Raw genomic sequence first — 19,028 nt, 5'->3', positions numbered from 1 at the left:
TGAAGCAGGAAGCAGGTGTAAGTGCACGGCATGGGCCGCCCAGGAATTGATGGGTACTTACTCTGACATCTCAAACAATGCCGGAGACATGAGCCGCTGGGTGATAATACCATCACTGCTCGCCAGCCCCGACGAGCCCCTGCTGCTCGTGGCGCATGAGAAAGGAACAGAGGGATGTTGCACATGGTAATGGTGGTGTGCATGCCATGACGGGATGGCGTGGGGGGTTGCCGATGGATTAGTGTACGACTCTCGAGGGCGGGTGTACGTGAGGTAGGCAATCCCGAGTCCTGCGCCGGCAACCAGCAAAGAAGGAATGCCAAGGACCAGTGAGACGATGACTTCGGCGGAAAGAGTACTAGAATCGGACATATTCAAGACAATTGGGAATTGTTGGTAAAGCACCGTCAGTTGAAGATACCTGCTTTAGGTATGTAACAGCCAATATCATGTTACTGTTCGATCTAAGAGACGATAAGCGGGTTCTCAGTGTGCTTAAAACAAAGGGCTTCGGGAGGTTGCGCAATTAGAAGCTTGGGGGTTTTTTTTTTTTTTCTTCCGCAGACTCTCATATAATGCTTGATGGACGACCGCACGTCCGCAGCAACGTAGAAGAGTTGTTTGTAAAGTGGAGGATTGGCCTAGCGGCCTGGCTTAGCCACAGTGCCTACACTCCTAAGAGATAGTAGACTTTCGCCAGTCGCCTCCAGCTGTCCTTTCGTGGCATACATGTATATCGTGGCGCGTTGAGAAGTAACTGTCAAGATGGTAGAATACACGTTCGATCTTGAACTCATTATATGAACACTAAATCATTTTCTTCTTCTTTTTCTCAAGCTCTGTATCTGTTCCTTATCTCCAAGTCGAAAGCTCCTTTGTAATTGACCTCTTCCTAGCGCGAAATATCCTCATGTCAAGAATTAGGCATGGGATCCCCCTGAATGAACACCAAATCGCCTGGGGTTCTCGGCCCCACCCGTCGCTATAAGCAATGCTAGCCCACTTCTTCAGAACCTTCGAATAAAGAAGTCCGAGCTGCAATGACATCAGACGGGAATGGCTAATGCTCGTCGTAGGCGGTAATTGATGCGCTTGATGCAGACCCTACAGAATGTATGTGTAAGTGCATGCATACATGTGTGGTCGCCTGTTTCTGGGGTAAGCAAGCACATCAAGGACCCTAGCTTCGGCACGTACCGAAATGTTTCTAGCTTCAACGGCGGGTCGAGATTGGAGCTCCATTGTTTTACAAGCGGCGCCGAAGCGACTCTCCAGAGAACGCGGGAGGTGGGAAAATAGGCCCATTCGCCCCGTGGAACAGAGAGCCATTGCCGGCATCGAACGTGGGTTGGTGCTGTTCAGGCCATGATGGGGTGCGACTTCGTCGCAGGAGAGGTGCTGAACGGGAGTGTGTGTAGGTGAGGAACGCAATCCAAAGCGATACAGCGGCCACGAGCAAGGATGGGATACCGAGAGCTAGGGCAACGACGACCTCCTGCGAAGCCATGGCGGATTGATATGGAAGAGAAAGGACTGGAGCTGATTTATAGTGCCTTATAGTTAATATATAAATTGATTGTCTTAATACTTTAATACTTTCAATAGTAAAGAAAAAAAAAGTAAAGCACAATTGAGATAATATAGCTCGTATATATAAAAGTACGTGTACAGGCCTGTGGAGGGGGTCTGTGCGTTTCGAAGGGGAGAGAAAGGTCGTTTAATTTACCAGGCCTCAAACCTCACGCATGTAAATGAGAGAGCCAATAGGCACCTAGCTGTGGCAGGGAACCGACCGAGTCAACCGCAGTCAACCGCGGGTGCATGGATCGGCTGGCTAGCGTACATAAGGATGCCCCGTTCGAAAACTCGATCCAATACACAGAGGTCGTTTGGGGCGTTCGGCACATGCTAAGTTAGTCTAATCGTAGCTAGCGGCTTGACAGGGGGGTGGAATTTGGCCTAATGGGTTCTGCAATGGATGATATTTGACGACATCTAGGACATCCCAACATCTAGGACATCCCAAGGGAGTGGGCAGTGGGTTTTGAATATTTGTACCAATCGCGTCACGTCCTCCCTATACTATGCGAACAGGCTGTATGTCGCTCTTCTGGACAACAATCGCTCCGAACGTTTCCAGGGAAGCCAACCGTCTCGACTTCAACGCCCGGCAGCTTGGTTCAATGATTTCCACCCTCCTGAACCGGGAGGTGCGACATGAAAGCATTGCCATTAGTGATAGCTTCTGTTGTCTCAACCCCCGAACTGGCAAGGGAAGCTGTGTATGCGACAGATGTGCACCTATGCAGCGTAAACACGATGATCCCGAGAACAAGCTAGCACCGTCATTGAAAGCTCACAATCCAGCCAGTAAAATGGCGGCGACGGAAGCTTTGCGGGCAAGGCAGACTCGCAGCGCTGCTGCTAGTCTTGTTGTTTTGCCCTCCTCGTGGCCGGCCTGTGGAAATGGCGTACGTCAGTGCCAACAAGCACCTCTCGGTTATGCCCGTCACCCAATTGTCCACCCGCCTTTCCACCTGGCCTGGTGAATGCTTTCGAATTGCTACCAGCTGCTAGCTGATGCAATATCCAAGGGGGCCGGCCGGCTGGCAGCATACACCACGGCCGCCTACGAATAATGTGGCCAGTACAAGCCTGCTCAATTCAATGTCACCAAAGCAAAAGAAAAAAAACAGTACAAGTTGGTCGGCCGGGGTCTTGGCGTACCCCGCATTATCATTTGTTTAAAGATAGCTCGCTATCTCAGTAGACATGCTCAATTGATCTTTGGGATCACTGAACGAATGGGTTCCTCGAATCTAGCCAGCTAATCAGGACTTCGGGTCACGGCCACTCCCACTAGGCGGCAGTGAATGCCTTTGAAGAAGCAAGAGCGTCACCAGTCCATTCACGGCTGTCCCTGTCTCGGACAATTTGCTACGTCTCGGGAGTTAGTAAGCAAGACTTGACAAATGCACTAGCCCCGATGGTGTAAGTGCACAGATGGTGGGGTATTCACCCAGTTTGGCAGCCCGTTGCCAGTTAAGCTTGTTCTCGAACGGCAGCTAAAACATAGTTTCATCCGTTCACTCGACGCTGGAACGACCCGGGGAATGCGGCGTGTGGAATGACAGGTCCCGGCGACACATTGCCGGTCCATGTATCTGTCGCGGCGAGCAATGGGTACTGCGAGGGCCATGAGGGGATGCGGACGGCCGATGCGGAAGAGATGGTATCCCGGGCTCGGGAGTGCGCATACGTCAGGTAGGCGACCCAGAGGGCCGCAGCAGCGACAAACAGGGAAGGAATGCCCAGGGCCAGGGCCACGATAACTTCGCTCGAGAGCATGGTGGGCAGGCAACCGGGCAAAGACAATATATAATGCTATAACCTGAGATGAGGAAGGGGGTAGGTAATAGATAGGATCATTAAGAGCAATAGGAGTTGATATATCTAAGTGTGTAGAAGTGGCATGGCGATGCTCTTTATAAAAAGTGCTTTAGAGGGAGCTCGATGGTCTTTTGTCAGTAAGTACCGCGATACTTTTTCGTCGTAGTGGGCCGTCGACCAGTATGACCTTACTGACTGTGCTTGCTTCCACCCCACCATTCCCCACCGAAAAGAAGCGATGGCCCTTGTATGGCGAATCTACATCAAAGCCTCGCTGGTGATTGGCTTGCTGTGGTCTGCCTGTCTGCAAGGCGAGTTTCGATCCCATCCGCAGGCACCCCTGAGCCCTAAACGTACTGCCACTAGCTCTGCCGGTGGAGTAGCTGACACCTACGTCAGGTCCAAGGATCGGTACGTATTACCTTAAAGGGCCCTGAGGTCATGTGGTCACCCAAGCTGCGCTATAAGGAACGCATAGCCGGGGATCAATCACACTGGACCTTACTCTGTATTATCTGGCCATGAGACGCTAGAACATGATTTCTAGTCACCCTGAACAACCACCCGGTTCTATGAAGGATTGCCCAGGGGCAGGTATTCCGTCGTCAAGTGTGGGTCTCAAGCAAGCAAAGGGCTCCTACGCGTGGATGCCGCCATCTGGAAGCTGATGTGCCCTCCATTCTGTCGATCCAAAGCTGAGGCAATTCATGGTGAGATTCCTTGGAAGCTCTTCGGATTGAGGTGGAGTTGCTTTCTCTTTCGCTGACTCGATCTTTCCGGCAACAGCAATGGGCGCGGTGCGACAATCATGTCACCCAGGTAATTGACAGAAATAAAATTAGGAGCAATAGTCGGTAATACTTCAGTGAGGCGCATGCGCGGGATGCATCTTCGCACCCTCTCGAACTGTTAGGTACTGGTTAGGGGGTTACATAGGGGGTGTGGTGGTGAGATGGCGAGGCCCACTCCTTGCGGAAGCGCTGTATAAATGCTGCTAGGTCGCTCGTGGTTTAGCCTGGCATCTGGCACTATGTAGTTCGACTTCCAGGGTTCATGACTTCTAGGTGGTTTGAATGTGGGTACTGTTTTCACTTGTCGCTGCATTACTTGAATTAGCCAGCAGTCGTCGGTTCGTCAGCTACTGCTAACTAAATTGAGTTACTAGCCACTATCCAATTGACCGCCATCCTGAGAGGGCCCTTTCCTAATTTCACTCTCCTGCTTCGCAACCAAGTCGCCATGTTTACGCCCGACACCCAATTGCATTTTCCTTTCACCTAGGCCCCAGAAACGCCGCCGTTTGCGAAAGAATGGCACGAACGGAAGTTGGCTTTTCAGACCCGGGAAAGTCTTGTCCAGCCCTATCCGGGATAGGTTCTCTGCGAATGCCTTAGCCAACGGCGACTCCAGGCCGGGTGCGTGCTTCGTCCCACGGGCAGGAAGGAAACGGCAAGTTGGTATCCGTTCGAGAAGCCGAAAGCGTGTGGTGCTTTAATATCAAGTCCCATCCTGGCGTGGGGCTTGAATGGCCCGCGAGGCTGCTGCACCGTGGAAGAGGACGTGTCGCATCGTCATCATCGCTGGCGCTCTTGGTCGATGGACACTTGCCAATACTTGACTGCACACGCTCTATTTCTTACAATATAGGTACCATGACTCTGTTCCTACATGTTCGGCTCTCCATTCCCACATTCGCATGTCATCCTCGTCTCATCTACCCTCAGTCTCCAACCCTCAGTCCCCCATACCAACATCCAACCCCCCCACCCCAGCTTCCTCCCCTACGCTCACCCAATCCGACCCCCCTCAAACTCCTCTCGCTCCAGAAGCCTCCCACTCAACACCTTGCCCAAATTCGTCTTCTCGATGCTTTCATTATGCCGCCGGACATTCGTCAAGAAAACCTGCAGGAATTTCGTCGGGCTGCGCGTGAACCGAGTCCTGTTCACGAGCATCCCAGGATCACCGCTCGCCATCGGGCGGGGCATCAATATAAACCCATCCGCCTCGACGTTGCCCCCCACCAGCAGTCTTCTCCCACGAAAGCCCGAGCAAATCGCATAGCCGCGTGTACTCGTCGAAAGACCGCAAGTACAGCTGTCCCGCGAACAAGTTGAGCAACGACACCGGGCTCTCCAGCGGCAGCGCGGTCTCCGCGGCTTCGCGCTCGGGCACCGTGTACAGCCCCAGCTGGTCGAGCGGCTGCTGGGCCATGTTCATGCGCGGCGCGTAGAGACGCAGCGTCACGTGGGCCGACGCTCTGATGCTCGGCAGGAGGTGCTGCACCTCGTACGGGCTGACGACGAGCAGCCTGTACGGGTGCAATGTCGACGTGAGGACCCAGGCCACCGAGCGCTGGAAGAAGTCGGATCGGTTGCCGGCGCTGTAGTCCAGCTCGACCGTCTTGGCGAAGTCGTCCGTCACCCAGAGGCGGTGTCGGGGGAACTCGCCCACGTCCAGATGCTTCGCCGCGCTCGTGGTGTCGAGGATCGTGAAGGCGGACCTGATTCCGCCGTCGCCCACTGCGAACGTACCCCGCACGATAAACCTCTCGACGTTTACGTGGATCCGGTGCTTCAGGGGCTTAACGGCGGGCGGCCGCTCCACCTGGCGCTCTTCTTCCGCTTCGGGGGACAGCTCGCGCTCTTGCTCCTCGTGCAGGCCCGCGGCTTCGAAGTTGATCGGACCGAACAGGTCACAATGGCTCTCGACTTGTTTTCTGAAAGACTCGTCCAGGTCGGAATGGGTGTCCATGAAATTGACTGGGGCAATGCCAGGGCGATAGCGCTGTTCGAGACTCTGGGCCTCGTCTTCCAAGAAGCACTTTGCCCAGTTCGTTTTGTTGTTATCGACGGACCCGTTGCGGTACTTTTGCCAGAGCTTGCTGTGTTTGCCGAAGCGTACGGCTTGGGTTAACCACAGGGGTATGGATTTCGTCGCGTCGCTCATCGTCTCGGATATCGCCCACGTCAAGATGCCGGGTACGGTGATATCTCCAGTCTTCCGGGGTTGGTCCTCGTCCATTTGAGTAATCTTGTCCCTGATCTCTTCTGGAACACAAAAAACGACCGATTGCCCGTGTCCCAGCTTTCTCATTCGCATACACGCTGGGAAAGGGGTTAGCACATGCCACTGGGTATCAAGAGACAGGGGTACCATGAAAGAACTTCATCGCTACTTACCTTGCAGAAGTCGATCTTTGGTTAAATTAGCTCCTAGAGTGACCGCAGCGCGATAATCCTGCGGCAATTTGAGGTCTGTCCCACGCGTGTGGGCTTCGTCAAGGAACACGAGGCACTTTTCTGTTTGCTGCGAAAAGTGCGAGGTCTGAAACGACTCCGAATGGCCAGACCGGTCCAGCACTGATAGTACGTCTTCTTCATCGAAGAAGATGACGGCCTGGGCGGCTTCGCGCTTCTCCGAACAATGTCGAGTCACTTCCAGCCAAGTCTCGGCGACTTCGCGATTCGATAGGTCAACCACTTGGGCACCAACGTCCAGAATAACACGTGTTTCGGGCTCGAAACTCGATACTGACTCCAAGAAAAGCCTGCCATCCGAGATAGATTCGTTTTTGGATTTGGCCTGGTGCTTTGGCATTAAGAAGGTAGTGTTTTCGGGCTGGAGGAGGTACCGCAACACCAAGGCATTCGTGTGCCTCTGTTCAGCTTGGTCAAGCTGTGTCACGGTGAGGGGGAGGATATAGCGGGAGTCGTTGGTGCCGCTGAAGCCCGTGGTCGGGTGCTTCTTGACCTTGCCCAGGTCCCATCCAGACGTCGACAGTTTACTCGGGAACTCCCTCATCTCTCTCGCGAACACGGTTTTCGACAGGAAGTAATCAATCGCGCCCTTGGAATACCGCAGGTGAGGAAAGACCTCTGTCGCGAACTGCACCTTGTCGCGGCGATTGACCCCCACCAGCTCGTGAAAGGCCGCTGGGAGGTTCGGCGCCGACGACGTCCAGATGTGATATTCAGGCTGCGATTGGTCGTCGTGCTTCAAACGCTCGAAGGCGTCGAGGAGCTCTTCGCAGTCGAGCCCGCTGTAGTAGTAGCTAAGGCAGGTCAGGACGATGGCGACGTCGGGGTGGCTGAACTCGGCTCTCGGGGCCGGATCGTCTTTGGCCCGGAACGGGACAGCAAGTCTGGTCTTCGGATCTCTGTTGGGGTCGATTCCGTAGTTCACGCGCCATCTTTTCTGACCGAGCGAAAAGGCTATGACGCCCTTTGCAATGAGACCTCGGAGCAATATCAGGGTGTGGATGACATTATCACGCCAGAAGGTACTCTTTTCCACAGCAGCGACTTCTTCCGCCGTCAGCAGCGGCTTGGAAATGTATTTTTTGACAGCCTGTTTCTGTTCCTCTGACTGACGCGAGATGGGGAACCCGTCCAGACCCTGAGAGCATATGCGCTCCGTCAGTCGGTCCAGCAGTCGCTCTGCACCTGACGCATCCAACACGCGGATGATGGGAAACCGCCAGTGCTGGCCATGCCAATCCAGCATCTCCAAGGATTTAGGGGACTTGGAATGGATCTCGTCAGCCAAGGGCTTGATCAAGCTCAGTACTTGTTGGGCGAGCGTCCAGCGCATGGGGCTGTGCTCAACAGGCCGCTGCTGGCCCATGGTATATACCAGCTCGAACTTGGTGCTGAAGTTCTCGTCGCTCTCGTCGATAATGTCCCGTGAGTTGTCGTCAAGCCAGGTTTGGATGCGCAGAAGCCAGCGTTGAATATGCCCCAGTTCGGTCCCCATCTCACTGCCTATCCCGGTCTGCTTTTCAAGTGCCAGCAACTGAAACGACAGCAGCTGTTCAGGTTGGACTAACAGGACGCCACCATTTTTCTTGCATTCGTTTACCATCTCCCAGATTGTCGGCAGCGCATACGGATCCAGCACGACATCCCGTGATATGGGCAGCTGGTATATCCGCCGTCCGACCATTCCTGCAAGCTTCGAGATCAGGATCTGCCGCATCTGCTTGAACTGGGGCTTGGCGACGATGATCCGCACGAGCCGGGAGCCGTCTCCCAAAGCAGCGGCGATAATGGGAACAATCACCGAAGATTTCCCTTCGCCCATGTTGAGCTGCATCACGGCGTTCTTGTCTCCGGGCGGCATCATCATGAGCTTTGCGATGCTGTGTTGCACTTGCCGGATCAGAATGCCGCTTTCGCACTCCATGAGATGCCATTCTGGATGTTCGTATGTGTTCCATTCCTCGTGGCCAACATTGCGCAGCTCTTTGATCAAATCAGCCTCATTGCCGCAAGCTTGCAGCAAGCGATCGGCCCGCTGCAGGTCCGTTATCGCCAAACCGAAGGCGATGACCCTCCGCTTCCAGACCTCGGGTAGTCGACGCCATCGGTCCTTCTGCATCTGACCCAGAAAGAATGATCGGGATGTCCTGGGCCAGAATCTCGAGCGGTGGACAATGGCTTGCGCTTCGAGCAGTAGGAAACTGCCTCCCTGTCCAGGTTTTACCTCCGTGGCCGTACGAGGGCTGGTGTCTTTGACCATGGATTCGTACAGCTCGTTGGCGTGGAAGCTACACTGGCCTCGGTGCCTTTGAAGAAGGTTGTGCAGGTCAATGAGGGGGTAGTGGCTCAAAGTGAACCCATTTTTCTGGTCATCCAGACTTTGGTTGCTGGATCGCAGATCCTCCAGATAGCGTCGCTGGTACTCGGAGCTAGACCTCGCGCCAAAACGGTCCAGAATATCTTGAAGTTTGTTGTCATGGCCTGCTTTCTTAGCAACTGCCAGATCGATCGCGAGCGCAGAGCGGGAACTCTGGATCGAAGTCTGCCCCTTATCGTATAAGAATACCTCGTCGGTAGTCACCGCAACTGCTTGCTTTGGCAGCAGATCCAGTGGTTTGGCGGGATGTTGAAGTTGCGGAAGACTGGTAGGGCACACTTCAACCTGGTCCAGGGCTTTCCCAATGTCCTCCAGATAGCGTCGGAAAAGGTAGTTCTGATACCACATGCGCCATTTCGTGGATATCTCGCCCATTGCTCCATCGATTTCGATATATGTCCTCACCAAAGTCCCTGTCGGCGAATAGGGCTGCGAGCATGGCCACTGACGGACCAAATGCTCCTCGAAGGCTGCCGATGCTTTGTTCACTTGAGCCTCGAACGCTCTTCTGCGCCGCTCGTCCCATTCGTCCCTCGATTCCCTCGATCGTCGCGAACTGCGATATTCTGGCGATTCCAACATTTGGATCGCGTTTGTCCGAATGATCGTGAAGAGTAGTTCATGATCCATCTCGTAGCCCTGCGCCAGATCGTACTCCGTAATGTCCGGCAGAGGAACCGCAGCAACGCCCGGGACGGCTGCGAACGCGTAGAGAACCTGCACCATCTCCTGCACATGGGTGTCGGAATACGCCAGCGAAGCCAGAATGGTAGCCGCTTCGAACGGACAGGACAAGTTGAAACGCCAAAGACCGTGGTGCATCCTGCACCAGAAGCCTGCGACAACCACCCCGGGCTCCGCCAACCACCGGCCGTCGTATTGGAAGTCCCGCGGGCCCAGATACTGCATCGGCAGCAGCTTGCCCGCCGTGTATAAAAGAAATTCGTACAGCTGGGCCGAGATGTCTTTCGCGGGGTCGAATTCGAGCGACTGCGAGCGGCTGCGGATCTTCGTGGCGATTCGGGCTGCGCGCAGTGCGCTCGGCGATGACTGACCCCGGTCTCTCGGCTTGTATTTCTGATCATAATCCGTCGTGAAAGCAGCAGCGGTAGAGCCTGCGACGTACAGAGAGGCGGACCGAATGGCCTCCCTGTCGACGAGGTCCGGATGGGTGTGATTGAAGTCCTTTGGTTTAACGCTGTTGGGATAGAGGAACTGTTGACGCTGCACCAGTTTGATGATATCTTGCGCGTGGATGTAAAACCATCCCGGCTGGGCGATGTAGCTCAGCCCGTCTTTCCAAATCACGCTCTGCATAGCTCGCAAGTTCGCTGGGTAGAACAGGCGACGCGGACTGAGTTCTGCGATGCGGGTTAAGAGTTCAACATTCTCCTCAGTGAGAGTGTTGGTCGATTGTACAGCCGCTGATTCGAGAATCATTAACGCCTGCTCCGTGCCTGTATGCATCGTGAAAGGGTCCGGGATGCAATACGAAGTCAACGCATGCATATAGCTGAGAAACAGCTTGCTCTGCAGTGTGCCGTTGTCCGTCAGTCTGCCAAGCTGCACGTCGATCCGATAGCTTTGGACTCGTGGTGCAGTACCATAGAGTATGGAAACATCGACATGTCCACCTGGAGATTTCTTGAAGCTGGTCTCTCCTTCCGGAATTAGTATCATGCGATTATCAAGCCCAGTATTATTTTCGCCTCGGAGGACAAGCTTGTGTCGAAGGCCCACAAGCGTGCCGATTGACTGGTTCTCATCGATACACATGCGCTGAAACTGTTGCGACCAGAGGGTCTGAGGGCCATTGACTGTGCTTTGCAAGTAGAAGTCCAGCTTCAAACGCGGAAGTTGTATCTCAGCCTGGTGCGTCTGTTGGTTATAGAGGATATGCATGTGCATGACCGTATCCAGTGGCTTCAGGATGGCGGAGATATGCCGAGCAGTATTACTCAAAGGACTGATCATGTGGCGTATGCCCCGGGTCAGAGTCCATGTGCCCTTGAAAGACTTCAGTAGCCAGCCATTCGGATCTGTCGTCCACGGGGTTGATCGGGGTCGCAATTCGATTTCGCCTGTTTTGTGATGATACCAGTGCACGAAATCTCGGACCAGCGCCTCCGGTATATAATCAGCTAAGACGCGTGATGGCACAAGGTCATGATCCGATCCCTGGTAGTAGGTATGCAGCAATAGTTCTTCTTGCTCTGCACCCTTGTCTGTGATGCTCTGCATCCCGAAGTGCACTTCACGTCCGCAGAAAGTACCTTGGTTAAGGAAGGACATGCCGGCAAGATCACTGGGCCCGACATCTATAGCACAACGACCAAAAAGCGGCTGGTAGAGTGCACTTGTCTTGTAGGATGCTGGTAGTCGCGATAGCGGCGATCCACCAACAAGAAGCTCTCCGGTAAAGGTATTGTACATAACTTGGTAAGAAGAAGAGCGGGTTTCGAGCCAATAATGCGCCGCAGAGGTGGGATGCCAGGCCTTTTTCCGATCATATGCAGACCAACAGCGCTTCATAGCCAGGTCAAGGCCTTGGGCGGTGCCGTGACTCACAGCCTGTCCTGACACGATTTTACTTGAGCGATACATCAAGGACTGCCACCGATCAAATAGAACAGCCTGGAGTGGGTCTTGTTGGGCTGTCTTTCGCAGTTCGACATTGTCCTGGACACGGATGGACATCTCAATGAGAATCGACACCGCCATGGGCGAGCTGAGGATGGTCTCGAGATGGACCTGATCGACATTGAATGAGTCCAGGCACACGAGTGCGATGTCGAACATCATGTCTTGGAACTGTCTTCTTTGGTCTTCATCCCCAGGAGCAAGAGATTTCTCGTACATCAGCTTCACCCACTGGTACGATATGTCTCGACAACGTGCCATGATTCTCAGGAACCACTCCCGCGAACTTTGGTTCATGGTCAAACCCCTCGCTGCCAGGGCCGTGAAACTCCACAGGGCAAGGAAAGCCTCGGGATTCTTCTCGATGCGACTGATCCCAGCGTCAAGATCCTTGGAGAGCTGAAGGCAGAATTCAAAGCTGGCAAGGCACTGGTGCGAGTCCCTGAGAACAGAACTGGTTGTGTTGGGGCCTGTTTGGAGGCAGAGCTGCAGCAAGAAGGTGGCAGTTTCCGGCTTGCCGAAATCCAGCCGCGGGCTTGCGAGTTGAGTGAGGAGTTCCAACCAACGTATTTTATGTCCATACGAAAGGGACATAAGAGCCCTTCCTTCGGCAAGGGAGAGGTGGCTTGGGCAAAGGTGCTGTTCGGCAAGGACCTCATTAGGAGTCTTTCCGTTGGGGCGACCGTGAGTCCGAAGAATGAAAGGCGTCAGTACCGCCGAGCGCCATGGCAGCTTAAATGTGCATCTCTCAAATATCAAGTCGCTCGGAGAGAACTCAGAGATAAATGTGTCGCGAATGCCATCAATGTAGCGAAGTTGAAGTCCATTATTGAGGCAGATATCGTCTTCGACAAGGTTCACGATAGCTTTCTCCTTCCGGTGTGTGTTGATATGTGGTTTCTCCTCAGAAAGAGGATATACGCGCTGCTCTGGTGCCTTTTGCCACTGGCTCAATCCTTGGTAATCAGCCAGAGGGTACCGGGCACGAGGCCTATTTTTCTTCGGCAGATAGTATTTGAGGACATCGCCAATGAAGTAGACCGTCGTGTTTCTCCACTTTCGGAAGGCCGATGGCGGATCCAGCTCAAACACAGTTGACTTAGCCTGGAGGCGGTTGCTTGGGAGAGGCCACTCGTGAACCAATATACTGAGGTCATTGGCTCTGTAATGGTATTGACAACGGTCGCAGGAAGAGCTGTGACGCTCGGTAGACTTCCCCCGCTTGTCATAAGATACATCGTATTGACAAGAGCTGTTTGAGTAAAGTTTCATGAGAGCCTGGTACTTCACCTTGAGTGAACGTAATTCTTCCAGTTTCTTTTTCCTGTCGAGATTGGCTTGTTTTTCGATTTCGATTAGTAGCTTCTGATTCGGTGTCGATTGATCAAAATAACGGACGGAAAAGCAGCCGTCTGTGCCAAATGACGACAATATCGATGGCGTGCCTACTTCGCCGGCAGCTTCATCACGTCCCAAGACATACTGTTCTGCCCGGAAAAGTCTCTCCATATCTCGGATCCGGCCAAGAAGCAGTCCTTTGAAGAGGTTTATAGGGATCTGAGGTCGGTATTGCTGCATCAAGGGGATGATGCTGGTAGCTGACTTGTCCAAAGCGATCCAGATCTCCAACACAGTCAAGAGCATGCGAGAAGTACCTTCAGCCGAGTCTAGATAATGGGTTTGTGCAAGCTTGTGGTATTCATGAAGGAAATTCGCCAAGTCCTCGCACGTCTGTGGTTCGTTCATGTTGGCTTGGATCCAGCGATCTATGTTCACTGCCACCCATCTTTCAATTTCGGCAAGCTGGAATGGTCTATAAGCATCCTCAGAATGATGTATGCGAGGCAAAGCGAACGCCGATAATGACTGGAATTGAGGCTTGGGCAAGTAACTGCCACTAGTCGATAACCTTTCCCGTCGATTGATGGAGGATAGAAACTCGTCCAATTTGGGGAGGCCCAGATGCATATCTCGATCCCAGCTAAGAGCCGAGAGCTTTGAAAGGTCGATGGGGCCTTCGGCAGTTTTGCAAACGGAGGCCCATCGACCGTCCAGTGTCATTGACGTCCGATACATGGCTTTGCGAATTGGCTCTACCCAAGCGCCACTCTCAGAATCTCCCAGCTTTGTCAGGCGACGGGTAATCTTCGCTGACATGGTGTACAAGATATCGCTATCTAAAGATTGCGCCTCGGCTGCTTCCAGGATCCTCGATAGCAAATAGAGCATGAATTTCTTGTACGTCTTGTCACCCGACGGGTCCGCCTGCTGGAAGCTGAGCTGCAAAGTGACGCGGACGAGTAGCCAGAGGGAATTCCGTCTCCATGGAAGCTTGCTCTGGTTGTAAGAGACTTCTTCACGGGTGTTCTTTCGTATGCTTTGCACAGATGCCTCGCTCCCGAAAGAAAGCAAGATGCTGGCTAGCAGCTCTGTGATGGCCTTGGGGCTCGTAGTATCGCGCTCTTCGTCGTGTGATTGGTCGGCTTTCCTGATCTGGGGGGTCGTGCCGGGCGCTCTTTGGTGGCTCATCGTAGCCATTGAGTTTGCGATGGACGAATGGAATTTGGGATTGGTGAGGACGGCGCTGTCAACCTGGATAGCGATAACGGGAAACGATCTGACGAGGCGGCCTCGAGTTTCCATCACAGCCGCATTGGCAGGACTGAGTTCGAACATCTCGAACACTGCACCATCTTTCACTTTGCGTATGATTAAACCGGCATTCTGTGCTTTAATTTGAATGGATATCGCCGCATTCTCGTTACCGGCCTCAGAGATGGCACACAAAGCTTTGCGTAGGGCGTCCTCGTGGAGATGACCATGGTTGTCTCGCAGATGGCTCAAGATTCTCAAAGTGGTACAAGCTTCGAATACAATATTTCTGGTTGACTCTGGCACTGTTTGCGCAAACGCTGTGAGACAGCCTTGAACAAACCCGATCAAGATATTTTCGTATGTGGGCGAATAATCGTCGCCGGTGGGCAACTTCGGAGGCAGGAAAACATGGTGGAAGAAGAAAAGAAGACTTGTAACAGACAGATCTGAAGGCAGAACTTCGTGATGTAAGGCCATTTTCTCATCCATCTAAGCCAAGTGTGGCATCAACTGCGGAAGTCAAAGGACAAACTACTTTATGTTTCAGGACTCGGTTGAAAGCTTTTGAAGGTGTCATTCATATTGTAGGCAAGAAAGGAAGCTCATCTCACCAGATATTGGGCGTAATGAGTATCTCCGCTGCATCGAGAGAGTTTAAGCTGCATCGAGAGCGTTTGCGTTGCCGGCGCATTGGGTCTTGCCATTTGGCCCAAGTCTGGTCTGAACCAGGTACAGCAGACGGATATCTGAGCATCATCAAAAAATACTGTCCAGAACATATGCAAAGGTCCGCCTGCTCGAGGAACCCTCCAGTCTCCATGGCGATAACGGGAGCTTCGAGTCCGTTTGACGCTGTGGGGCATCATGATGGAAGCCAAAAGCTCTCGCCAATCTTTTCCAGTGTTGACCAACTGGAGGCGCCAGACGATGTCTCATGCGTTGTCCATGAAGAAGGATATGGAAAGAAGCTGGCAGCCTGCCTGGGTTGCAGAGAAGCGCATTCGACGGCCCGCCGCGGGGTAGCGTGCCTTCCTTTCTGATGGGCCTCCGACATGAAGCAATCTCCACTTTCGCAGTATGTTGGTGATTCTTTTGTTGACCAACACCCAACATGTCCAAGCCCGCATTGCATGTTTTAAATCACGGGTTGCGCGGCAGGCAAGCTTGTGCTTTAAATGACCTATTATTTGGCATGGCCCCCTTGGACACGCTTCTCCTCGCTCATTTTGACCTCGCAACTTCAATGTAACCTCAGAACACTTGGGTTGCTTAATCCGAACGAGTACTACATTCAACCTACGTCTTCGCAAACTTTCTTACCAAGAAGTCTAGAGAACGTGCACTAACGATCCAACCGAAACGATGGGGCTATTTTCGACTTCCTGGAGCCGTACTGGGAATAGTGGCTCATCATCTAGCAGCTCAGTATCATCACTAAGCACCAAGTCGGCTCGAAAGCAGCCGGACTCGGCGGAACAATCATGTTTCTCATCCCTAATGAGTCTCGTAGACGCTACAATCCTGGATGGAGAAGAAGGAAGCTTACTTGAAGCGCGAGATGCTTTCCACAAGTCGCAGTCAGAAACCTTGTCGAACTCGCCCGTCTTTGCTTCAGGTGTCCACGACATCATCCAGTCCCAGAGGGGAGTTAACGCTCCCCGACTTATTCCCCAGTATGGTCTCGTTGGCATCCAACAAGATGTCCCCGACCTCTTGCCCCAGAACAAGCTCGTCCTCGCCAACATGAATATCCCCTGGTCGGCGTTCATCTGCGGATCACAAGGGGCGGGAAAGAGCCATACCTTGAGCTGTCTCCTGGAGAGCTACATTGACCAAAACAGCAGCACCGGTGAACTCCCGAATCCCTTGGCTGGATTGGTCATGCACTACGACAGTTTCACCAACAGTACGACGACGCAACTATGCGAGGCCGCCTATCTTTGCTCCTCCGGCATTCCCGTCAACGTTCTCGTCTGCCCTTCGAATATCTGGACCATGAAGCGCCTCTACGCCAATCTCCCGGGCATCGAGCCCAAGTCACTGTGTCCCAAGGTCATGCCTTTGTACCTCACGGAAAGCCAGCTTAATATCTCGCGGATATTGAAGCTCATGGCATTCGATCCCACAAGCGGCAATGTGCCCTTATACATGGAAGTGGTCGTCAACATTACCCGACAGATGGCCATGGAAGGCCCGTCCTTCACCTACACCGAGTTCCGTCGGCGCTTAGATGAAGTTCAATGGGTCAGAGGCCAAGAGGGACCACTAAACATGCGGTTGCAATTGTTGGACACATTCCTTGCCCCATCTCCATTGACGAAGAACACCAAGCCGGCGAAGGCGGATGAAGACATTTGGGCTTTCGCGCCTGGTTCGCTGACTATCGTGGATCTAAGTGACCCATTCCTTAGCTCAGACGATGCTTGTACTCTTTTCTCCATATGTCTGTCCATCTTCCTTGAGGACCGGGGCACATGTGGCCGTGTTGTTGCGTTGGATGAAGCCCACAAGGTAAAAGAAAGACACTTATACCGCAGACATCCTGGTCTCACTGTTTGAGTTTTCGACTAACTCGATGGCCCTTAGTTTCTTGTACAGTCCGGCGAGGCGCGCATCCTCACAGACCAGCTGACGTCCATCATGCGTGAGCAGCGCCATACGGGAACCCGCGTCCTCATAGCCACGCAAGAGCCCACCCTCGCCCCTGAACTCATCGATCTGGCCAATGCCACTTTCGTCCATCGCTTCCTCTCCCCAGCATGGTACAAGATCTTGGAAAACCACCTAGCCGGCGCAAATAACTCCGAGTTTAGGAACACGCTATTCGAAACCATTGTCCATCTGAAGACTGGTCAGGCACTGCTGTTCTGCCCGACCGCCCAACTGGACATGGTAACGTCCTGCGATGGATCCATGGAGCTGAAGGCACTGGCAAATCGCTATACCAAGTTGAGCATCCGCAAACGTACTACGGCGGACGGCGGACGAAGCGTTACGGCATCGGACCCATCCGCGTTGACCGAGACCTGCAGAGTTGATGTTCCCATGCATCTCGTTGCAGCCAGCCCGGTAGCAAATAGCCATACAGAGAGTGGAGTCTCGAAAAAAAGGGACGAAGCGAGAAAGGCACTGGTGACCGCTATCCAGGCGGCCAAGGGCAATGAGGAGTGGGCCCCGCTTTCTCAAGTTGGACATTTCCTCACCACGCAACACCCGGGCTTCAAACCTAGCACCTATGGTCACTCCAAGCTCCGCGACCTAATCGATGATATGCCGGCTTTTGAACTGGCCGAGCGCCGCACTGGGGGTGGCTTCGGCATTGCTCTTCACGTGCGAATTCGCTAAATTGTGAGCTGTTCAAAGAGAACATTGCTATCTTTGGAATATGAAATCAGGGGATGGTGGGATTGTTTTTGCTGTTGCAGCCACGTGCTGGCCAAGGAGGCGGATTGCGAAGCGTGAGCAATGTATCATGAAGCATGATCGATGTATGGAAATGTCACAGTCATAAAAGAAATGAATAGAGATGAATAAAGCGAATCGATATCACTTCTATAAACCCTCGGCGGCACCTCGTCTTTCCTCCGCCCAGTCTCCCATTGATCATTAGTCTCGCGCGCTGATGTATTGTACATGCATTGTAGGAATATGAGAGTTATCAATTCTGAGCTGCGCACGCTCTCGCTTCGACGATCGGTTCGTGTGAATATATTGTTTGGCGGGCAGCCGAGAAGCTTTCTCACTCGGTGTAGATCCCTTGTTGAATGCACCGCTCTAGGCCTCACGCCGGCCCTCAACTATAGTTTCGCGCTTCGCAACTTGACGCGTCTAGCTCCACCGTGACGAACCGCCCTTCTTGGACTGCGGAAGCGCCCAAGGATCCTGGAGTTCCTCCTCGCCACCACCGGCCCCATCGCCACCACCCGCGAACCTCGCCCCATCGCCCACCCGTCCCGCCTCACCCCCGCGCCGCGCGCCCCCGCCGCCAACCCCGTCCCCGTCTCCTCCTCCTCAGCCGGCTCCCCGGCGCGCCACGTGCCGTCCGCGCCCCGGACGCCGACGGGCGCGGGCACGGGTCGCCCGAGGCGCTTCTGGCGCATCTCCCAGCCGTCGCGGTCGGCGACGGCGGCGGCGGCGCGGCGGTAGTACCAGACGTCGAAGGGCATCATGACGGCGAAGGCGAAGGCGGCGCCGCCGAGCCACAGGCGGCCGTTGGGCGTGCGCCACAGGCCGCGGTCGCGCGACCGCACCCGCTTCGACAGCAGGCCCGCGCCCACGCACAGCGGCGTCTGCACGAACCAGAACCCCGGGCTCTCGACGACCTCGCGCTGCAGCTTGTTCGGCTCCGGGGGCGCCAGGGACTGGGTCATTTTGGCTTTTGGGCCCTCGGGGTGCGTGGCTCTCGATGGGAGATGACGTGGATTGCTGTGTTTGGGTGAAGAGGAAGAGAGGTGGAGTCTTGAACCGGGAGGCTGAAGTTGTCGTAGGATGAATTTGCTTGCTCGTTTATGAGCGTAGCTTGGCTGCGTGCGCGCCGGCCCTCTCCCTCTTTCGTAGACGGATTCACTAGGAAGGGTGGATTGCTAAGCACAATGACCGGCAAATGGGTTCTGATGGTGAGACCAGGTAGAGTATTCCTGGACAATGGTGGCGGGTTGGCGACCAATGTCGAGTAAAGTCTCATCGATGTGTTTGAGCTTGAGCTTGGTATGTCTGTCGTTCAACCATTGAAGGCCCAGTGACAGATCTGCATTGAGGGTCCGATT

The 19,028-nt window shown here is 53.9% G+C and overlaps 5 protein-coding genes across 5 annotated transcripts; 2 read left to right on the top strand and 3 right to left on the bottom strand.

Moving 5' to 3' along the window:
- Positions 1-1,246: 1,246 nt before the first annotated feature.
- On the bottom strand, positions 1,247-1,507 carry PG998_008749 (uncharacterized protein; the record flags this gene model as incomplete). The annotated part of the gene is made up of 1 exon (XM_066875565.1): positions 1,247-1,507. The coding sequence occupies one exon, from the start codon at positions 1,505-1,507 to the stop codon at positions 1,247-1,249; it is 261 nt and encodes an 86-aa protein (XP_066731510.1).
- A 577-nt stretch (positions 1,508-2,084) lies between these two features.
- PG998_008748 (uncharacterized protein) lies at positions 2,085-4,058 on the top strand (the record flags this gene model as incomplete). The annotated part of the gene is made up of 3 exons (XM_066875564.1): positions 2,085-2,471; positions 3,557-3,801; positions 3,938-4,058. The coding sequence occupies 3 exons, from the start codon at positions 2,085-2,087 to the stop codon at positions 4,056-4,058; spliced, it is 753 nt and encodes a 250-aa protein (XP_066731509.1).
- Positions 4,059-5,352: 1,294 nt separating this feature from the next.
- On the bottom strand, positions 5,353-14,739 carry PG998_008747 (uncharacterized protein; the record flags this gene model as incomplete). Its single annotated transcript, XM_066875563.1, has 2 exons — positions 5,353-6,481; positions 6,743-14,739. 2 exons carry the CDS (start codon positions 14,737-14,739, stop codon positions 5,353-5,355), a joined length of 9,126 nt encoding a protein of 3,041 aa, XP_066731508.1.
- Positions 14,740-15,759: 1,020 nt separating this feature from the next.
- PG998_008746 (uncharacterized protein) lies at positions 15,760-17,607 on the top strand (the record flags this gene model as incomplete). The annotated part of the gene is made up of 2 exons (XM_066875562.1): positions 15,760-16,773; positions 16,849-17,607. 2 exons carry the CDS (start codon positions 15,760-15,762, stop codon positions 17,605-17,607), a joined length of 1,773 nt encoding a protein of 590 aa, XP_066731507.1.
- A 452-nt stretch (positions 17,608-18,059) lies between these two features.
- Positions 18,060-18,632, bottom strand: PG998_008745 (uncharacterized protein; the record flags this gene model as incomplete). The annotated part of the gene is made up of 1 exon (XM_066875561.1): positions 18,060-18,632. The coding sequence occupies one exon, from the start codon at positions 18,630-18,632 to the stop codon at positions 18,060-18,062; it is 573 nt and encodes a 190-aa protein (XP_066731506.1).
- Between the last annotated feature and the right edge of the window lie 396 nt (positions 18,633-19,028).

This window comes from Apiospora kogelbergensis (genome assembly GCF_038363985.1).
Source record: "Apiospora kogelbergensis strain CBS 113332 chromosome Unknown utg000005l_segment0_segment0, whole genome shotgun sequence".
NCBI classification, from domain to species: domain Eukaryota; kingdom Fungi; phylum Ascomycota; class Sordariomycetes; order Amphisphaeriales; family Apiosporaceae; genus Apiospora; species Apiospora kogelbergensis.
Note: the sequence above shows the minus strand (reverse complement) of the source record. Positions and strands in the feature narration are given on the sequence as shown.